Genomic DNA, 20996 nt, shown 5'->3' with positions numbered 1-20996 from the left:
TTTAATTTATTTTATTTCTACCCTTTTAAGTTAATTTGGCCCAAAATTTTACTATTTTAATTTAAATTAGTCCTTATATAAGAATGTAATAGTCATTCTCTGTTAAAAGATTTAAAAATAATTTATTCAAAATAAAATAGATTTTCTTATTAATTTTTCAATTTTAATAATTAAAATTTATATTAGTCAATGTATTTATATTTTTTATTGTTTAAATATTAGTTAATTTCCTAATTAATTTAATATAGAATAAATTATACTCTTTTTAGAATATAATAATTTAATAAGGACTAAATTGGCCTAAAAGGGGGAAAGAAAGTGAGAGCTGAATTTCTTCCGGGTAAAATTAATAAGGCAAAGCAAAATGAATGTGGTTTTTTGTTTCCATTAAAATTATGGATTATATTTTATTTATTAACAATAAAAATAAAAGGAGCGGTGAGTAAGCATCGAACGAAACGAGACGGAGAGAAGCGGTATCTCTCTCTCTCTCTCTCTCTCTCTCTCTCTCTCTCTCTCTATTTCATCACCACCTCTGTTTCTTTTTCTCTTTCTTGCACTTTCTCTCTCTAATTATTTTTTTTCTTTCTCTAAACATTCAAAAAAGGAGTGTGGAAATCTAGGGTTTCAGAGAAATTATAATATTAGGGTTGGATTATTAAAAATCGAAAGGATCTGGATCTCTGATTACTAAATTCATAAAGAAGAAAAAAATGAGCTTGGAATCGGTCCCTACGAACACGCATGGAAACCTTGATGAGCAGATTAATCAGCTCATGCAGTGCAAACCCTTATCTGAGCAAGAGGTTTTTCTTTTTTAACCTCTTTCTTTTGGTTACTTTTAAGAATATTTGTGTTAAGTTTGCCATGTTTTTGTTTTTTGCTTGTATTGCAGAAATGTTACTCGTCAGTTAGAGTTAGATCTGGAAAATTGTTAATTTTTGTGTTACATGTGAAGTGATTTATTTATTTTTAGAGATCTGTGCGGCCACGTTTTTCCAGATCTGTTCGTTTTGAATGGCTTTAAATTTGCCTAGTTATTTATATATATTGCTGTAGCTTGAAATGGAACACTCATTTTGTTCACCTCAAGATTCTATATGAGTTATTTGGATAATTTGGTTTTGGTTTTAAATTGGGTACTAAAATGTCGAACTTATGGGTCCGAGTTGAGGACCAGAGTACACATCTGGTCCGACAAGCGTTTTTATTCTGCAATTTAATGTTGTGTACTAAAGTTTTGAACTAATGTTGATAATTTATGTGGATTCGTTAGGATTATTGTACTTGAGGTTTCTGATTTATGAAATCTATCTGGGAGTTCTCTGGTAGGATTTCATTTGATGTCTTCTTTGGGTCAATTATCTCTTTTGTAGCTCTTCTAAGTTAATTGGGAATATTAACTGTCACTTTTGTGGTTGAGATGGTCACTATGTTGTGGTGGCCTTTTGATAGGAAGATAGTCAGAAATGATGCTTTACAAACACTCACAAATTCGTCCGTTGGATGAGGATGGGGGAGAAACTGGAACTGATGCGTACAAGTATGAAATGGACTTAATGAACTCGATGGATCTAAGTGAATCTTCTCTAAAATTAGTGGATTTTTTTGGTCAATCCTCTCCCTGCAGTTTGGAGAGAAATGAATTTTGGTGTCTGATTAAGTTTTCTATTTTGCATGAACTGAAAACCAACATCTTCATATAAGTCGTATATCTTAATTTTGTAGCTTTTCTTTTTGAAATTCTGCAAATCTCCAGAAGAAGTGCCCAAAATGAGTATTTCTTGTCTCTTGCTCATGATTCAGTTTGTTTTCTTAGTTGTTTGGGTTATTAGTCTTTTTACTGATCTGAATCTCCTTTTGGAATCTTTCAATATGGTTAATTGTCAATTCAAATTTTGCTGTAAGTGAGTTCAGTCGAGGCTTGATTCAGCTTAATGGAGCCACAAAAACCATATGCATCTTCATTATGTGTTCATGACTAGAATTAAAAATGCTGTACTATATCTATGTTCAAACCCAATCATTAATAATTGCTCGACTGGCTTATACAGAGCAACTGAGTTTTGTAATAGGATTTGTTTGTTACTCTTCCTTATTCTTTTTGTCCATTCTGGGTGAGCTTTAGTCAAGTTTGTGAAAAATAGATCTGCTGTTTGTGCAAGTGCGATGTTGTTGAATGATTATCTTGTGTTATATAACTGATGATTTTTTGTTCCCCTTGTCATTGTTGCTTATTGGGCCAATTGCTTAGGATGAAACCAAATGAGTTAAATATCTGGTTATAAATGGTTATCTTCAGACTTAAATTATCTTCCAAAGCCGCTTCAAATTCATATTTCTCAAACTGAACCTGGAATTAAACTAACATGAAAATGTCAATCCGCTAGCTGATCTCAATGAAAAGCCAGTTCAGTTTAAGATTTTCCCTGACCAATGGATCAAACAACATTCATGTTACTGCTACCTGGTATCAGTTTGAATGAAATGCAAACTGTCAGATCAATGATGATCAATGATGCAGATGTCCTCCAATCCGACTGAGTGGACCAATGTGTACCCTAATGTTGGGGAATGATATCCCAATATTGAGCAAGGAGCAAAACGGTGGTCGCTGAGTCATCTTAATTAACTATTGCTATTAGCTGTTCGCCGTGCTTATATGTGAGATAATTTTATAGTTTTCTGTAGGAGATTGCATGTTGATATCTACAACAGCTGCGTTCTACGTTTTTCCTTATTCTGTGTCTTATATTTCTTGATTTATTGCTTTTTTAATGGAGATTTTATGTCAATTTTGAGCTGAGTATTGTTAATCGTATTGTTTGAATTTCCTTCTTTATTATCTTTTTCATTGATAATGCTTTTATGATTTAGGTAAGGGGGTTGTGCGATAAGGCTAAGGAGATTTTGATGGAAGAAAGCAATGTTCAGGTATCAACTTTCATTTTCTCAATGTCATTGTTATTCTTTACTCTTCAGGGGTACGAGTATTGAAATTTTCTGAACAATTTTGTGTGCCTGTGTATGCTTGTAATTGTGTGTGAAGTTCTGTGCTTGTGCTTACACCTTCTATTGTGGAAGTTTACACTTTGTTGGACTGTTAGTAGTGATGCCCGGTCAAACTGATATAGGCCATGTTGGCTATTCCCGTTCCTTAAAATCACCTATCAGCTTGTCATGATCTATGAATCTTTGCTAAATTTTTGGCTTTTTTGCAGCCTGTTAAAAGTCCTGTTACAATTTGTGGTGATATTCATGGTCAATTCCACGATCTCGCTGAACTTTTCCGGATCGGAGGGAAGGTATTGTACTTACTGAGATAGGACTTTTAATGGTTGCTGAGGAAGTGAAGGTCAAAACTGATGTTATTTTTAGTTAATTTTTTATTTTCTTTTAATATTTCCAGTTCTTTCTATTGTTTAAGGGTCATAATAATGTTTTTTTTTCATAAGTTCACAGTTGAAAGGAAATTGATATATCTCTTTGTGGTTCCTCTGGAATCTGTCATGTTTTCTTTACGTTAGACTACTGTGGTCCTCATATATGTTTTCATCTAAGGAGTCTTATAAGGACTTAATAGAGAAACGTTTGAGTTTTGACTTTTAAGAAGAGGGATTTTTTTGACTGTTATTTGTCACTGTGCAGCATATTGCTGTCTGTGTTGTCAATAACTCGATTTTCTTTGTCCCTTCACACTTTTTTCAGAAAAAAAAAGTCTATAATTTTGGTTTACTAATTGGTTTCATTATTTTAAGTATTGATGTCTTCCTTTCCTCTTAAATCTTGATCTTAAATTAGCTTTTTTGATGTTTTTATCATGGTCATCAGACAAGTTAGAATATCCACATTTAAAATTATTAATTACTTGTTACTCTTTTTTTTTTTTTGTGTTGTTTATGGTAGTGTCCAGATACAAACTACTTGTTCATGGGAGATTACGTTGACCGTGGCTATTATTCAGTTGAAACTGTAACTGTAAGTTTAGTTCCTATCTTTTAGCTGTATCCTTTACTGTGATTTTTGTCCTCAGCGCCACTTCTCAGCTTTTGCCCCTTCGCTTCGTTATATTATGTGCTTGTAGTTTGTGCATCTTTCTGTGTACCTTTATGTTCCTGATCAAGCAGTCACTGTAGGTAATGGAGGTCATAAAAGCATGGACCTTCCAAAGAATGTACAAATAACTTGACCTGTTGCTTGTGCCACAATATTGGGGTTGGAGGGTTGCATAATATTGAGTATTATCCATATGAGGGCCTTTCTTTGTTGGTTGGGTATTTGTCGGAATTTTCTTTTTATGTGAAAAGATAATGTTCTTTCTTTTTTTTGGGTGTTCTATTATTTGCAATGCTTGGAGTCTGAGTTGATGACGTTGCTGTTTTCAATTCTGGAGGTGGTTTTACATTTTTTATTATCCTTAATTTGTGGTGATCAAACAAATTGTATTCTTTAAAGTCCCAATGTGGGGCTAAGGGTATGAAGCACTGGGATAATAGCCACACAGTTCAAGCCAGAAATTATTCCAGACTTTTTTAATTAATTGAAGTCTGATCCTGAATTTTTTCATGCTTAACACTTTCACTTGAAACTAACTGGTATTTGTTTATTCAGCTTTTAGTAGCCCTGAAGGTACGATATCCTCAACGCATTACTATTCTACGTGGAAATCACGAAAGCCGTCAGGTATGTTTCAGATTTTACTTGTATAATCTTCCCTAGTTTGGTTCGTTGGGACAAAATATATCTATAATTTATTCTACTAATTGTCTGGGTTGGACCTTTGTGTCCTTATAGCCAAAGCTTGTGCTCTGATTGTGGATTTCTGTTTCCTGTTTCAGATTACACAAGTTTATGGGTTTTATGATGAGTGCCTACGCAAGTGAGTATCTTTGAATACTTGATGTAATGATTACTTGTCGACTTTATTTCTAGTTTTTCGTGATATATTTTTGATTTTTGATTTCCATGATTTTCATGTGTGAGGTTATTTGTATATGTATAAGAAGTATTCCTCGTACGATTGCTGGTTTTGTTTTTGCTCATGTAGTGTGACCATGGGGATGGGATAAAAGTGATTCAGAAAGTGATAGACTGCCTACTAAAAGGAAAATGTATAATAAACAAGGGAAATAGGAAAAGAGACGTGACAATTCAGTTCTCAAATGAAGGTTGACAAGTTATTGGGGTTGAGTTATTTGTATGTGTTCTGCATAAATCCTTTTTTTCTTTTTGCTGTTACTTCATCTCTTTATCAGTAAGTTGTTCTCAATCACTTGCTATGCACTTTGAACTCGCTATTGTCTTTATATTAAAAAATAAAACAACTATTAAATTTAAAATAAAAATAAATACTTTTAGTGTTATAAATTGGTATAATATTTAAATATAAAATATCTATTCAAATTTTAGTTGATTGTGCTCATTTTTAATTGTAATCCATTTAATTATATATTTGATAATTTAATTAAATTGGCCTAATTTAAGTAGAGACATAGTAATGATTTTAAATAATATGTGATTGTTCTAAGCATGCACTGTAAAATGGATATCAATATATATGTATAATACATAACAAACTTACATTTTATTTATGTTTTTGGGATCTATTGGAATTAGACTTGATTATACTTAATGATGGAAGTTCTAATAGAGTTGAACTTTTAGAATTAAACTTGTACTTACTGAATTACTAATATTATTTATTATTAAATTAAATTAGTAAATGACCAAATTAACCAATTAATTAAAAAATTTAGCAAGCCTTATCAGTAAATTTATCTGTCCCCCCTTAGGTTCACCATGACATGTTTCAGGTACTCATTTTCATGGATAATTATTTCTTTGATCCCTTGGTTATGTTCTTTCTGTTTGTCTGTTGACAAGGCAATTGGAAAATTGCCATTTATAATATTGTTTCCTAAGTCTCCAGTAAGTTCTATGCATCTTTTAGCTGCATAATCAATTGCATTTTATAATTTGATAGAAACATAAGTGACTTGGGTTTTCACCAAGGACAAAATAGTTTGGTGCATTTCAAGGTTACTTTTTTCTCAGTTTTGGTATTAAATCTGTAAACTGCTTTTATTCACATTTCTAAATTGTTCACATAATTTGAAGCATTTTTTTTTTTTCACCAAGTATGCTACTCTACTTCCTTTCAGGTATGGCAATGCCAATGTCTGGAAGATATTTACTGACTTGTTTGATTACTTTCCTCTGACAGCATTGGTGAGTGTGTGTTTTACTGAAGGCAGAAGAAACTGATTAGCAAATTGTTGTACCTATGTGTAATTGAAAAGAGAAAAGAGTACTATATTTGTGTCTATTTTTTTATTACAGATCTTGTCTTATTCCTTGGGTATCCGGTATTCAACAATGTACTTATGCCTTTTTTTTTTCAATTTTTTTTTGTCTTAAAGGTTGAATCAGAAATTTTTTGTCTGCATGGTGGATTGTCCCCCTCTATTGAAACTCTTGATAACATTCGTAACTTTGATCGCGTTCAAGAAGTTCCCCATGAGGGTCCCATGTGTGATCTATTGTGGTCTGATCCTGATGATCGCTGTGGTTGGGGCATCTCACCGAGAGGTGCTGGATATACCTTTGGCCAAGTAATGAACTATCTTCTCATTGCTGACCTCAATTTCTACCGCATGACTGTTACTTCAGGCTGTCTGATTGTTATTGGTTCTTTTAGGACATATCTGAGCAATTTAACCATACAAACAACTTGAAGCTGATTGCTAGAGCTCACCAGCTGGTTATGGAAGGATATAACTGGGGACATGTAACTTTCATTTTAATTTCTATTGGCGTTTTTGCTTCAGTTTTAACCTGCATGGTTGATCCTCCATTATTTCTTGTGACAGGAACAAAAGGTAGTTACCATTTTTAGTGCGCCTAATTATTGTTATCGGTGTGGAAACATGGCATCTATATTGGAGGTTGATGATTGCAAGGGACACACATTCATTCAGGTTGGTCATTCTGATAATTGAGCAGTCTGTAGGTGGACACGCTATTTATGAATTTCAACTAAGCTTAAAAACTGCCTTCTGTACCTGTAGTTTGAGCCCGCTCCAAGGAGGGGAGAGCCAGATGTCACCCGGAGAACACCTGATTACTTCCTATGATGCAAGTCAGATCCAAGTTGGTGAGTACCCGGGTCTTCTAGGGCTTTTGCAAATTTAAGGTTACAACTTCGCTATGGTGTTGGTTGGGGTGGCGAAAAGCATGTATAATGGTGAGGAGGCTTCCCTAAATTGATGGTTTTATTGGTGATACTTGAGTCTCCTGAAGAGGAAGCAGAGCGAAGCTGGCGATGCAATTTGCTGCATATGTGTATCATTTAGTGTGGCATCTTTCATTCCACTTCCTTGATTTTTTCTTTTTTGTCTTTTTCTTTTCCCTCTTTTTTTTATCTGTAGAAGGGGATGGTTGTTTGGGGGTCTAGGGGGGATATGTAGAGGACCAATGACTCGACTTTAAAATGGGTGCCTTCTATTTTTAATTTTTATCATTCCTGTAGTTCTAATCAAGTATCCTCCAATATGAGCCTACGTTTCTAATTAACTTGTGCCTACTTTTGATCCAAACATTGTTTTTGGTCCAATCTTCTTGAGAACTCCTTTCATTTACAAATAATTTGTAAATCTCTAACATTGTGCATGGATTGGAAGGAGAATGGAAGAGAAATTTCTGATTGTCTGGTTTGACAGGTTATTTTTATCAAGGGGAGAAGGAATGGTAACAGTTCACCCTCATTTCCTTGATTACACTTCTTGGAAGAGAATTAAATTTTTCTAGGAGTCTTTCCTAACTTTTTGACATTGTTATGATGTTAAAACAGTGCTGCACCATTATCATAGGAAGTGTATATTAATTATTGTATTAGTTACGTTTGCTTCATAATTAGTATAGTAATTGTTATCAAATTATATTTAACATTTAAATTTTTTGTTCTTTTATGAGAGTGAATAAGGCTTTCAATATAGTTATAACATATTATAGTATTTTCTCACTTCCATTCATGTATCAGATCAGCTTAAGAGAAACAAAAGAACTCAGCTTAATCATAATTTGAAAAATTGTCAATCATGATATTGGTTGCAAATAATATAAAGGATAATAGTTGTGTGGTTAATTAAATAAAACATTTAATAATGTTGAATTTAGTGAAAATGATGGTGATTATGGTGAATCCTTCAGTTTTTGCACATTAAGAACCATTTCCATTACAATTAATCTTCTTATAATTACAATTACAATCTCCTTCCTTTTATCCAAGATAAAATGAAACCATTTCTCAATCTTTCCTCTTATTAATTAATTTTTAATCTTCCTTGAACGAGATGTAAATTTCTCTTTTTTCTTCCCTTCCTTTTAAAATGTCCATTTTTATTTTGTTCTCATGCAAAGCTTAAATGAGTGTCTTAAGTAATATGTGGATATTGATTTAGAGTTAAAAAGAAAGGTAAATATATATATGGTTGTTTTATCACGATAAAAGAATAATTTTATGAATTTAGAAATTATTCTCAAAAGAAGAATTCATTTAGAAACTATTCTAGAAATTTAGAATTATATTAAATTGATAAAATATTTAAGTTATGATCTCTTTTAATAATTTAATGATATGTATTTTATACGATTTCTATTAATTTGAAGCTAAACATGAATTTATAAAGAAAATTCTAAAATGTATTTATGTCAAACACAATGTTGGTGGTAGATTTTATGGGTTGTAGCGGGCCAAAAGCACATTGGATTAATGTTCATGTTATTAAGTTCATTTTTAGGGTGGCTCCTATATTTTGGAAAGGATTGTTTGCATAAATATCTCCTTTTATAATAATAATTGTATTTTTATTTTAAAAATATATCTATAAATATATATATATATATATATATATTAAAAATATTTACAAAAATATATTCAAGTCAAAATATTCTAAAAATTAACTAAACATCAATCAATACTAATTTTTTTTTAAATCACACATAAATTAAAATTAATCAAAAATCAATAAAATCAACTAGCTATAAAAACATATTTATTAAACCTTGAGGATTCCAAAATTATTTTGATGGTACAAATAATCATTAAATGTGTATTCAACTTTTTTTCCTTTGAAGTCTTAGATACATTTTCTTCGAATTACAAGTAAAGATAAGACAAAGTAGTGTTACGCCCGTAAACATTTCTTCCCACCTGTGAAAAATGGTCATTAACGCATGTGCCTCACATTTTCCACCAGTGAAGGAGGTAAATATAAAAAAGTAAAAAAAGGACAAAAAACATTACGACTTCCAATCTCAACCGTGAACTTTAGCCTTCACACCCGTGACATAAGCCCAGCTCATGAAGAGTCCCTTCTTGTGTTTTTGGAGATAAAGGATAGAAGACTTTACGTCTTCTTTTTCCAACTGTAAAGATCAAGCTTCATGACCATGACTCCTTGTTCATGCCCTGGAAGACCAAGATTTCTAGCCATGAATAATAATTCATGGCTAGATCGAATTTCCAAATTCTTGAATACTAGTTTGACGCTAAGGCTTTTACACCTGTGAAGAAAAGATCACGCCAGTAAAGATGCATTTATTATAGTGGTGGGATGGCTACTTAGACTTCCTATGATTCCTTAAAAGTATATAAAAATATATTTTTACTGTTCTAGGGTAACAAAGAGTATTATTTATGAGCCTCAAGTGTAATTACTCTCAACAACCCCAAAACCTTCTTTTCTACTCTTGTAAACAAGTGTCAAGTTTAAGCTTGGTTCTTGGATAGTTGAATGATTTAATTCTTGTATTCAAAGCTCAAAAGTAATTTTGGGTGAGTGGATAGAGAATTAATCGCTCTTGCAACTAAGATTGAGCATCTTAGTTTGTGGGTTTGAGTGTTAGTCTTCTAAGAGAAATACTTAGTATAAGTTGTGTGTAAGTTTACAAAACACGAAGGTTTCTATCTACACCTAAAGTTGATTATTAGCGAATTCAAACTCTCAATTATGATCGAGGAGAGGACGTAGACTAGAAGAGCCCAACTTCTATAAATCGAGTGTCTTTCTCTTCGTATCTTCAAGCACTTGATGTCCTAATCTTGCTCCGTACATGATTTTAATTTTTCAATCCTACATCAAATCCACAATTCACCCCCTCTCTTTTGTGATTTTGGTATTTCATTTGGTATTAGAGCCTTAGTCTTTTGACTTGTAAAGACTTAATCATCTAGAGAAAAGATTATAAAGATATTCTTAGATAGTGAAGAAGTAAATTTACGGGATGTCATTGAGGAAGGGTAGAGTGCTCCTACTAAGAGAGAAGGGAAAGTAGATGTTATATTAGATAGAATTCATTAGTCGGATACTTAAAGATAGGCAAATTTGAGAAATAAGAAGGCCATTACTATATTATATTGTGCCTTGAGTAAAGAAGAATACAATAGAATAAAGCATTGTACTTCGGCTAAGGAAATTTGGGAGTGCTTAAGAGTGAAGCATGAAGGTAAAAATCAAGTCAAGAACAAGAAGGTACAAATGCTTGTCCATGACTATGAAATGTTCACAATAAAACCTAATGAGAAGATTAGTGAAATGTATAGTAGGCTCATTGTTCTTCTAAATTCAATGAAGAAACTTGGCAAGTATTACACTTTGGAGGATATGAACAATAAGATCCTATGAATCATACCTAAGAAGAATTAGAAAGCAAGAGTGACTTCTATTGAAGAAGTAAATGACCTTTCAAAGCTTCCTACGGATGAACTCTTGGATAAGCTTCAAACTCATGAGATTTCCTTAAGTCACAACGTTGAGAAAGAGAAGGCAAAGAAGAGTATTGCCCCTAAAGCTAGTAAGAAGGCTAATGAGAGTGATGCTAGTGATGATGATGAAGAAATCGCCATGCTTACCAAAAAGGTTAGAAATCTCATCATGATGAGAAATTAGAAGAAAGATAAAGGAAAAAAGGAGCAATTGTTTGCTATGAGTGCAACAAATCGGGCCACATCAAATCTGAATGCCCTAAACTTAAAAGATTTCCAAAGAAGGACAAAAAGAAAGCCTTCAAAGCCATTTGAGATAGTTCTAGTGATTCCGATGACGGAGGTTCGGATGGTGAGATTGCCAACCTTTGCTTTATGGTTCTAGAGGATCCTCTAAGTGATGAGATAACTTCTATATTTGAATCTAATGATGAAATAATACTTGCACTTGAAAAATTGATGAGTAAATATGAAAAATATACTTGCAAAAATGTTGTTTTTAACTAGAGAATTTCTAGTCTTAAAGAAAAGGTTAATAATAAGTTAACGACTTCAAATAAAGAGTTAGCAAGCTCTCTAAATGAGCTTACCTTACTTGAAGAAGAATCAAAGACAAACTTTGAAAATGTGTCAAAAGAAAATGAACATTTAAAAGGGGAAATCCTTAATATGAAAGCCACAATTTCAAAGTTTTCAGAAGGCAAAAGAAGTTAGATGAAATTCTAGTTGCTCAAAGGTCTCATCTCACAAAAACTGGTCTTGGCTTAGTCATACTACAAACACCTCACCCAGGACCATATCTGTAAAATCTTTAACTTCTCATGCTCACATACATAAAGCCTCTAGTCAAGAAAAAAGTAGCTCAAAGAAACTGCATCAAAGAGGTCTAGCTACAAAGCTAAAAGGTCTAATATGGATCATGGAAAAAAGGTTAGTGATTCAAGAATAAAAGGTCAAAGAATCAAGAAGAAAACAAAATCTTTCAATCATTCACATACTCATGCCTTCTTTAAAAGAAAAGGTTATACATTTCACTGATATAGTCATTATTGTGGTGATTTTGGTCATTTATAACATAAATGCTTCATTAGAATGGCACACTTGGGCTACTCAAGTGAAGGACCATCAATTACTAACCCCCAAGGATCCAAGTTCATTTGGGTACCTAAAGTTAAATGATTGACTATTTCTTGTAGGTGTGCTTGAAAAGCGATGTTAACAAGTGGTACCTAGATAGTAGATTTTCAAGGATATGATGGGCAACACAAATTTGTTTGCATAATTGGAACATAAGGATGGTAGAAAGTTTAAATTTAAGGACAACAAAAATGGTAAAATCATTAGTGAGGGTAAGATTTCTCCACTCATTGAAAATGTCTTTTTAGTTGATGGCTTAAAACATAGCTTGCTTAGTGTTAGTCAACATTGTGATAAAGGATATTTAGTGACTTTTGGACCCAGAAATGTTTTGTACATGTTCACTCAATAACAAAGTCATTTTTAGTGGAGAGAGGGTGAACAATATCTATATGATTGACCTAAATTCTTTGACTAACCAAGATGTTAAGTGTTTTATGGCCATGAGAGATGACATTTGGACATGGCATAGAAGAATTGGCCATACGAGCCTGAACCTTCTAGGAAATGTATGTAAAGGAAATCATGTTATTGGCCTTCCAAAAGTTAGATTCTAAAAGGGTAAAGTGTGTGGAGCTTGCGAAATAAAGCAAGTAAATAGCTCTTTCAAACCAAAGAATAGGGTAACTTCATCTAGATCGCTTCAACTACTTCACATGGTCTTGTTTGGACCATGTAGAGTTGCTAGTCTTGGTGGCATGCACTATGCATATGTCATTGTAGATAACTACTCTAATTTTACTCGGATATCCTTTTTTGCTCATAAGGATGATAGTTTTGATGTTTTTAAGATCTTAACAAAAAGAATTCAAAATGAAGGGATTTAAGATTGCTTCTATTAGAAATGATCATGAGAAAGAATTTAAAAATAAAAGCTTTAAATCTTTTTATAATGAGAGTGGTATTTCTCACAACTTCTCATCTCCCAGAACTCCTCAACAAAATGAAGTAGTTGAGAGGAAAAATAGAATGTTGGTTTAGATGGCAAGAACAATGCTTAATGAGTATAACTTGCCTAAGCATTTTTGGGCGGAAGCCATTAATGCCGCATGCTATATTTCAAATAGAGTCTTTATTGGATCAAATTCTAAATAAAATCCCCTATGAACTATAAAATTGTAGAAAGCCTAGGATATCATATCTAAGAGAATTTGGATACAAGTGCTTCATATTAAATACCAAGAAAAATCTTGAAAATTTTAAAAATTTGACTCTAAAACAGATGAAGGTATTTTATGAAGATATGCCAATTCTAGCAAATCTTATAGTCTCTAATAAGAAAAAATAAGGTTGGTCTCAATATTTATATTCTACTGGGTTGAAGACTTGAAACTATTTACCCTTTAAACCCTAAGAGAGGTCTTTTTTGATTTAATTCATAAAAATCTCCTTCACCACCTACACTACTTGACAAGAAATAAAGACCACTGCCTCACTCAGAAAGAAAGAGAAATTAAATATCAAATAGATAGGATAGTTAAAGAGTCAATGTATATTGTTTTCCATGAATACAATCCCTTTTAGTAGGGTAAGATAATTGTTGATGTTATAGATACTATTGAATTAGAGGAGCTTAACCATCAACAAATAACCAATGATGGAGATCAAATTTCTTAACCTCTCTTGGAATCTCAAAGAGAGGAAGTGGAGGAATCCCTACCAACTCAAAAAGTTCCTTCAACTTATGTTGGCTTGGAAAAGGATTAGCACTTTAAGAAAGAGCATTCTAAGGAGCTTATTCTAGGAGATCTATCTAAAAGGGTAACCACTAGCCTTTCAAACATCTAAACCATCTAACCTTCCTCTTTCAAATTGAACTTAAAAATGTTTTAGATGCATTAGATGATTAACATTGGGTTCTTGCTATGCAAGAAAAACTTAATCAGTTTGAGAGGAATGATGTTCGGAACTTAGACCCTAGACCTAGTAATCATCCTATTATTAGCACCAAATAGGTTTTTAGAAATAAAATTGATGAACAAGGTGCAATAATTAGAAACAAAGCTAGGTTGGTAGCTAAATGCTATAACTAAGCAGAAGGACTAGACTTGATGAGACTTTTGCTCCACTTGTAAGGTTGGAAGCAATTAGAATGTTCCTTGCATATGCTTCTTACATGAATTTTAAATGTTTTCAAATGGATGATAAAAGTAATTTTCTAAATGGTTTCATATAGAGAAAAAGTTTAAGTTGAACAATCTCTCGGCTTTGAAGATCATAATTTTCTTAATCATGTCTTCAAATTGATAAAGGCATTTTATAGTTTGAAACAAGCTCATAAAGCTTGGTATGAAAGACTAAGTGCATTTCTTTTAGAAAATGGTTTTCCAAAAGGCAAGGTTGATACCATTTTATTCATAAAAAGGCATAAGCATGGCATTCTTATAGTGCAAATCTATATTGATGATATTATATTTGGTGCTACTAATGAGTCTTTATGTGATGAATTTTCCAAATGTATAAAAAGTGAATTTGAAATGAGAATAATGGGAGAGCTCAAGTTCTTCAGTGGGCATCAAATTAAGCAATAAACTGAAGGAATTTTCATTAACCAAGCAAAGTACACCAATGATCTTCTTAAAATAATTTGGGGTGGATGAAGCTAAGTCTAGCAAAACACTAATGAAACACACCATCAAGCTTGACAAGGATGAAAGCAAGATGGAAGCAAAAATCCGGTTAATAAGAAAAAAAAATTAAGGTATGATTGGTGGTCTTCTTTATCTTACCCCAAGTAAACTCGATATCATATTTGTTGTATGTTTATGTGCTTGCTTTCAATCTTGTCTTAAGGAGTCCCATTTGCATGTTGTAAAATGTATTTTAAAATATCTTATTAGCATCATGCATTTAGAACTATGGTATCCTAGGAATATATCCTTTGACTTGCTTACTTATTCAGATACAAACTATGTCAGTAGTATTCTTGATAAGAAAAGTACCTCATATACTTGCCAATTTCTAGGAAATTATTTTGTCTCTTAGTTTAGCAAGAAACAAAATTCTGCAGCCTTGTTTACAATTGAGGCAAAATATATAGTCGCGGTTTGTTATTATGCTCAAGTTCTTTGGATACAGCAACAACTCAAGGACTACAATGTGAGTGTTGATCATATACTAATTAAATGTAATAGCACTAGTGCTATCAATTTGTCAAGGAATCCTATTCAACACTTTACGAGTAAACATATAAACATTAAGCATCTTTTTCTTTATGATCATATGCAAAAGGGAGATGTTGCGCTTAAATTCATATGCACAACTAACCAACTTGCAGACATATTCACCAAACCCCTTTATGAAGAAACAATGAATTTCATAAAGAGAAAGATTGGTATGTTTGATGGAAGTGTGTTGCAAGTGGCTTTACGTTGTAATTCTATTTATGTTCTTGTGTTCCTGTTTTTGCTATATAAATTGAGGCATTGAAATGTGAACCTTGAGAGTTACACTCAAGATTGTTCTTCATTCCTAAGAAAATTTACTCCCTATATGTCTTATCAAGCTACCTCAGTTACAAAAGAAATCTTTTTGAAAATTTCTTTGTAATTTCAAAATTTTATTGATTCATGGATGTGAATTTTCCTTTTTACCCGTGAAAAATGACTATTCACAGCCATGACACATTTGTCACGTGCGTGAAGTCATCTTCTACTCAAATCAAAATTTTTGACAATAGATGTCATGACTGAAATTGCCACCAGTGAATTTTACTCTTCATGACCGTAAAGCATACTTCATAGGCGTGAATCTAGGCTTTTTCACAAAATGAGTTTTTACATAGAAGAGTTCACACCTATTGTTCCCACTTGAAACTTACACTTTACGGTTGATTCACGGCCATGAACATTGCATTTCTGCAATTTAATTTAAAATATTTCCTCTCACTTTCATTCAAAATAAAAAACTATTTCTCTTCTTCTTTAAATTTTAGCCGCTCAAACCTATTTTCATTAAACTTCATCACTTTTTCCCCAAATTTCTCTTTTATCTCACAAATCACTCTTATCTTCTTTATTTTTCGAGCCCTTACCTTTAAGTCTCTCTTTCTCCAATGGCAAAATGAGTCAAACTATGGGCTAAAAAAGGGAAATCAAAGGAAAGTAAAGGTGATATTATGAGTTCTCTCCTCAGTTCCTCTCAAAAGAAAACATATCCCATTCTTAAGACTAGAAATGTTGTTCATTCAAGAAGATTTTGTTGGAGCACTCTATCTAAGTTAGGTATAAGAGAATCTTTAGAGGAATTACTAAGAAACAATGGTTGGTTAGAATTTGTAAATATTAGGAAAGAAACCTATAGAGAATTGACCTTGAAATTCTTGTCTAGTTTTGAGTTGAAATGTAATGGGGATATGTCGTTTCAATTACATGGGAAAGAAAGACAAAAGCTTATGTGCATCACAGTTTGTTACTATTTTTGGGTTACCCCTTAAAGGTGCTCTTCATGAAAAGGAAGCAGAGGGTTTTTTACTCGGGTTTGCTTAGAGAGCTCTCACCAACGGTGTGAGTTTTGGAAATGTTAAGTTAGCAAATATACCTCATTAAGTGAACCCTTGCACAAGTACATCCATAGGTTCATGTCATTCTCCATTTATGGTAGGGGTGATAGCAACGAAGCCGTTATGAAACTTGAATTATTCTTTTATGGTGTATGACTAATGATGTTAACATTGCTTACAACTGATGGTTTGTGGATCAACTCTTCTCTATTGCTTATACGAAATCTAGCGATATTGTCTTTTGTAGTTTTATCACCGAGATTGCCACCTTTCTTGAAGTGATTATCCAAATGCGCCTCCTTTTTCATCCTTTGAAGACTAGTGAGAGTGCCTTGATTGACATCTCTAGCCTAGTGAAACTAGAGGTAATTAAGGAAGTAGCCCCTAATGTGTTTTGATTCTTAAATATGGAACCTATTTAGGAGGAAGGTGATTCAAAAGAGCTTAGGCAAGGCGGTGGAGATGCCTCTAGGAAACAAGCTCGAAGTGGTCTCATAGATGATGCTTCTCCTTTGGCTTCGAATTCTTGAATTCAACAAATTATCACTCACTTTGATTCGTAGTTTGATGCGAAATTTAGAGAGTTAGACATTCGATTGATCGATTGGAGGATCACTACGTGCATCTTTGTTCCAATATGGATTCCTTAAAAGCCATTATCCTCTACCTCCTCTTTCTTAAGATTAATCTTTTCCTTATTATTTATGTCCTTCGCTTTTACAACTTTTTATGCTATAGTACTTTTGATTGACATTTGGGAGATTTTTTTTATGGTTTGCTTTGTTTTTTTTCTCTTTCCTTGTGGCTATATGTTTCTTTTTTATGATGCCAAAGGCGGAAGAAACATTCCCATTCTTGCAGCTATTTTGTAACTATTATTATAGTATCAAACTTAATATTAAACCTCTTATGTTTAGTCGTGTGTTTGTTTTATCGGAATAGACGGTTGCGATTTTTTTTCTTAATCTTATGGTCATTTTATTTGTAACATCATGTGTGTGGAAATCATTGTTTAATTTATATTTTGGGGGAGCTATTATTATTTTTTATCTCTTTTAAATCATTGTTTGTCACCATAAAAAAGGGAGAGAATTTTGAATCTTGAGAAATCCGAAATTATTTTGATGGTCACTGTTGACCCTTAGGTTTCATCTTTGATTTTGACAGTGCAAAACATTATTACTACTAACAATCTTGTTTAGTATTATTATTGTTAGTAGGTACTCATTAATTTCCATTGATGCAATAAAACAAATATATATCAGTGTTAAAGTATGCAAGATGAAGATGAAGGCATAAGCAAGATAAAATCATGAAGTAATAAAGGTGAGAAGAGTGATAGAGCATATAAGGCCAATACAAAGAGAATGTCATATGAGGATAAAACAAATGCTAAAGTTTGAAGAATAAACTATACTACTTGGAAGCGTTTATGAGGATAAGCCATACGGTCAGCAGCCCTTTTCCGGATCTAGATATTGAGGGAGAATTAGAAAATCCTATGATGAAAGTTACTGCCTTCTCGGATCTTGAAAGGGGAAGGACAAACGAATCCAAGGCTAGTATTGAGGTTAATCTAGCTAGAATTATCTTTTTGAGATCAATTTGGACCTAATTATTAGAAGAAATTAAGTTTAAGGGTCAAAATGATAGTTTTTATAATATTAAAGAGTGAATTGCAACTTTTTCAAACTCCCTTTTATAAAATTAGAGAGTGAATTGCAACTTTTTCAAACTCCCTTTTATAAAATTAGATAGTGAATTGCAACTTTTTCAAACCCCCTCTACTTGCGTATGATTTTCATGTCTGCTATACTCGATGCTATTTAAGTTTAATACTTAATATATTATTAAATACTATTATGATTGCTTGTGATTTATGCCATTTTTAAATATTATTGATGCTATGATTGTAACCTCAGAATGAGATGATATTGAACATTACCACCTGATGGGTTGCATCAGGACTGCTTGCAGACCTGTATAAATCAGAGACCGGTAACAGAAAAATATTTATGTGATGTATGCTGGTCGAGCATAGCTCTTTAGGCTTACGGAAACTTTTATTTGTCAGAGGAAAGATTCTTAGTCGAGCATTGATTTCTAGGCGTTGGCTGTATTTGTAATTAAGTGACCAGACTGAGTTTAAGGACTCTGGTCGAGCTTTGCTCTTTAGGCGCTAGTCTTATTGGAATAAGAGAGCCGAATGGTTGATAGAATTGGAGTTTAAGGTTCTACTGATATACTCGTCTTGTATATGTTAAAATTAAATTTTTTCAAATTGTGACATGATCGCATTTTATTTTTCTATAATATTTTGTACTATTTAAATAAATATTTTTATTTAGATGGTTGTATTTATTTTTAGATTATATGATTTTAACTCACTCTTAAGACCAATAGTCTCAATTCTTAATTTTTCAGGTGACAGCTAGGTTTTCCATCATTCTTCTCTTTTGACATTCTGACTTTCTCTTTCTTTGGGCTTAACGTAACTAAATTTCTAATATTTTTAAATATTTAAAATTTTAGATATTTTGCAGTATTTACATTTAGACTTATTATTTCTATTTAGCATGTGAAACCCTAATGATGTATCAATTTTATTATTGCTGATAAGCCGACATAGATTCAGTAGTAATTGTATGGTTGAATATTGGTAAATAAAATATTGGTAATATTTGATAAAATTATGTTTTAATTGAGTCATTGATTAGTCAGACTTGCTATAGATTTCGGTGTCTTACACCTACTCATTCTTTAATGCCGGTCACGGGCTTACAGATAGGTCGTGACACATTTCATCATTAATGAAAACCATATTGATTAATGAATATCATATTTATTAATTGATTCAAGAAAACAATATATAACATAGGCATAGCATAAATCGTCATTACAGATAATAATTAAAAAAAATCAAGCTCAAATTATACTATAAATATCTATTTTAAAATATAAATATATTTTAATAAAATAAAATTAATAATAATAAATATTTAATACATGTCTAACAGATATAAATTAATAAATATTTAATACAAATCTAATAAACATAAATTATTTAGAAAAAAAAAAAAACGCAAGTTAGCATTTGATGGGCATGAACATTTGAGACAAGTGTACCTAAGCAAGAGCACATGGTCCGGACTCCACGACATAACGTCCCATTCCTACTCTTACCAGAATTGGCCTAATCTCTGTGTAATTGTATTTAATGGTCCATTTATTGGTCTATAATCTTATTCTTAATCCTAGTTTTTAATTTTGTTGAATTGAGCCTTTAATTTTCAATTTTTGCCACTTAGGCTCTTACATTATTTTTTTTTCCTTATATATAAAAATAATAGTGAATCTTTAAGTGGTTTTACTATACCACTAGACTAACCCATCAAGTTTATTAAGATTTTGAACTTTCATTGGATAAATTATTGATAAATAAATTTAATATTTACTATATCAATAAAATATGTGAAAAGTTGAAAACATTAAAATCTCAATTTAAAATAGAAAATAAATATTATAATGTCTTTATGTCCTAAAGGTATTAAATCTTAAAAATGTGATTAATAATTATGGCTATATTTTTAAAGGCCATTATAGATATTGATTCTAGTTCATTATTATACTTATTCTATTCAATAACTACTTTAGATAAGATATACGCATATAATACAAAAATGTATTATATTTAGGATAATCACTATTTGTTTTCTGTATTTTTTTATATTATATTAGCTATTTTTTAATATTTAAAAATTATGATTTTTTTATTTTATAATTTTATATTAAAAAATATTTTCATTAGAATTTCTATTAAAAATTATTATACTATTTATCTCCTTTTATTTGTTGTAACACAAAAATTTCCTTTTATATTCTGTTGTTATAGTAGACTCTTTTAACTTTTAAAAAGTCTACCTTTTTCATTTAAAGTCAACACATAAAAAATTAAATTAATAAAAAATTTAATTTAATCATTAATTTTACTATCAAATATCAACATCGTTTAAAATTATTTTTTATTAAAATAAAATGAGATTTTATTTTTTATAAAATTAATTTTAATATTTGTACAAAAATAGTTCAGTAATGTCCTTCCACTTGCTCTAATTTTTAGCTTAATTTAGTCCTAAGAAAGTGTAAACATTTTAGAAATACTTTTACTTAGAAAAATGTGAAAAATTCATATAATTTCATTTTAAATTATCAAATTAAAATAAATAATTATTTTTATTATTATTTTATTATACTAGAATTGCAAGTTTGATAAAAAATTTAATGATAAAATTAAATTTTTTATTAAATTAAATTTTTAATTGCATTAACTTCAAAATATAAAAAAATTTAATATAATAAATAATTATAGAAAATAAATTTTATATTATATCAAAAATCAAAAAGTAAATAGTATAAAATTAAAAATCTAATTTTTAACGCTATCTAACGGAACATAGAAATATTTTTTAATATAAGAAAATAAAAGGATATAATTTTTAAATATTAAAAATTAAGTAATATAGTATGAAGAAATACAGAAAAATATGTAATAGTTACCCCTAGTTATTTTCATTCTTCATCTAAGTTTTGTTT

The 20996-nt window shown here is 31.3% G+C and overlaps 1 protein-coding gene across 1 annotated transcript; it reads left to right on the top strand.

Annotated features, from left to right (window-relative positions):
- Nucleotides 1-458: 458 nt before the first annotated feature.
- Nucleotides 459-7572, top strand: LOC8271539 (serine/threonine-protein phosphatase PP2A-2 catalytic subunit). The gene is made up of 11 exons (XM_048378903.1): nt 459-806; nt 2878-2934; nt 3222-3305; nt 3907-3978; nt 4612-4683; nt 4839-4879; nt 6162-6228; nt 6420-6611; nt 6698-6787; nt 6870-6977; nt 7068-7572. The coding sequence occupies exons 1-11, from the start codon at nt 714-716 to the stop codon at nt 7131-7133; spliced, it is 942 nt and encodes a 313-aa protein (XP_048234860.1). The 5' UTR covers nt 459-713; the 3' UTR covers nt 7134-7572.
- Nucleotides 7573-20996: the final 13424 nt, after the last annotated feature.

The sequence above is a fragment of the Ricinus communis genome, chromosome 9 (genome assembly GCF_019578655.1).
Source record: "Ricinus communis isolate WT05 ecotype wild-type chromosome 9, ASM1957865v1, whole genome shotgun sequence".
Classification (NCBI taxonomy): Eukaryota; Viridiplantae; Streptophyta; class Magnoliopsida; order Malpighiales; family Euphorbiaceae; genus Ricinus; species Ricinus communis.
This window is presented reverse-complemented; position numbering and strand designations above follow the sequence as displayed.

Bases quoted from the DNA above. Each gene is read 5' to 3' on its own strand.
- LOC8271539 (XM_048378903.1), top strand. From the start codon at position 714: ATGAGCTTGGAATCGGTCCCTACGAACACGCATGGAAACCTTGATGAG. The intron at 3,306-3,906 runs GTATTGTACTTA...TGTTTATGGTAG, and splicing joins TTTTCCGGATCGGAGGGAAG to TGTCCAGATACAAACTACTT. The intron at 4,880-6,161 runs GTGAGTATCTTT...ACTTCCTTTCAG, and splicing joins TATGATGAGTGCCTACGCAA to GTATGGCAATGCCAATGTCT.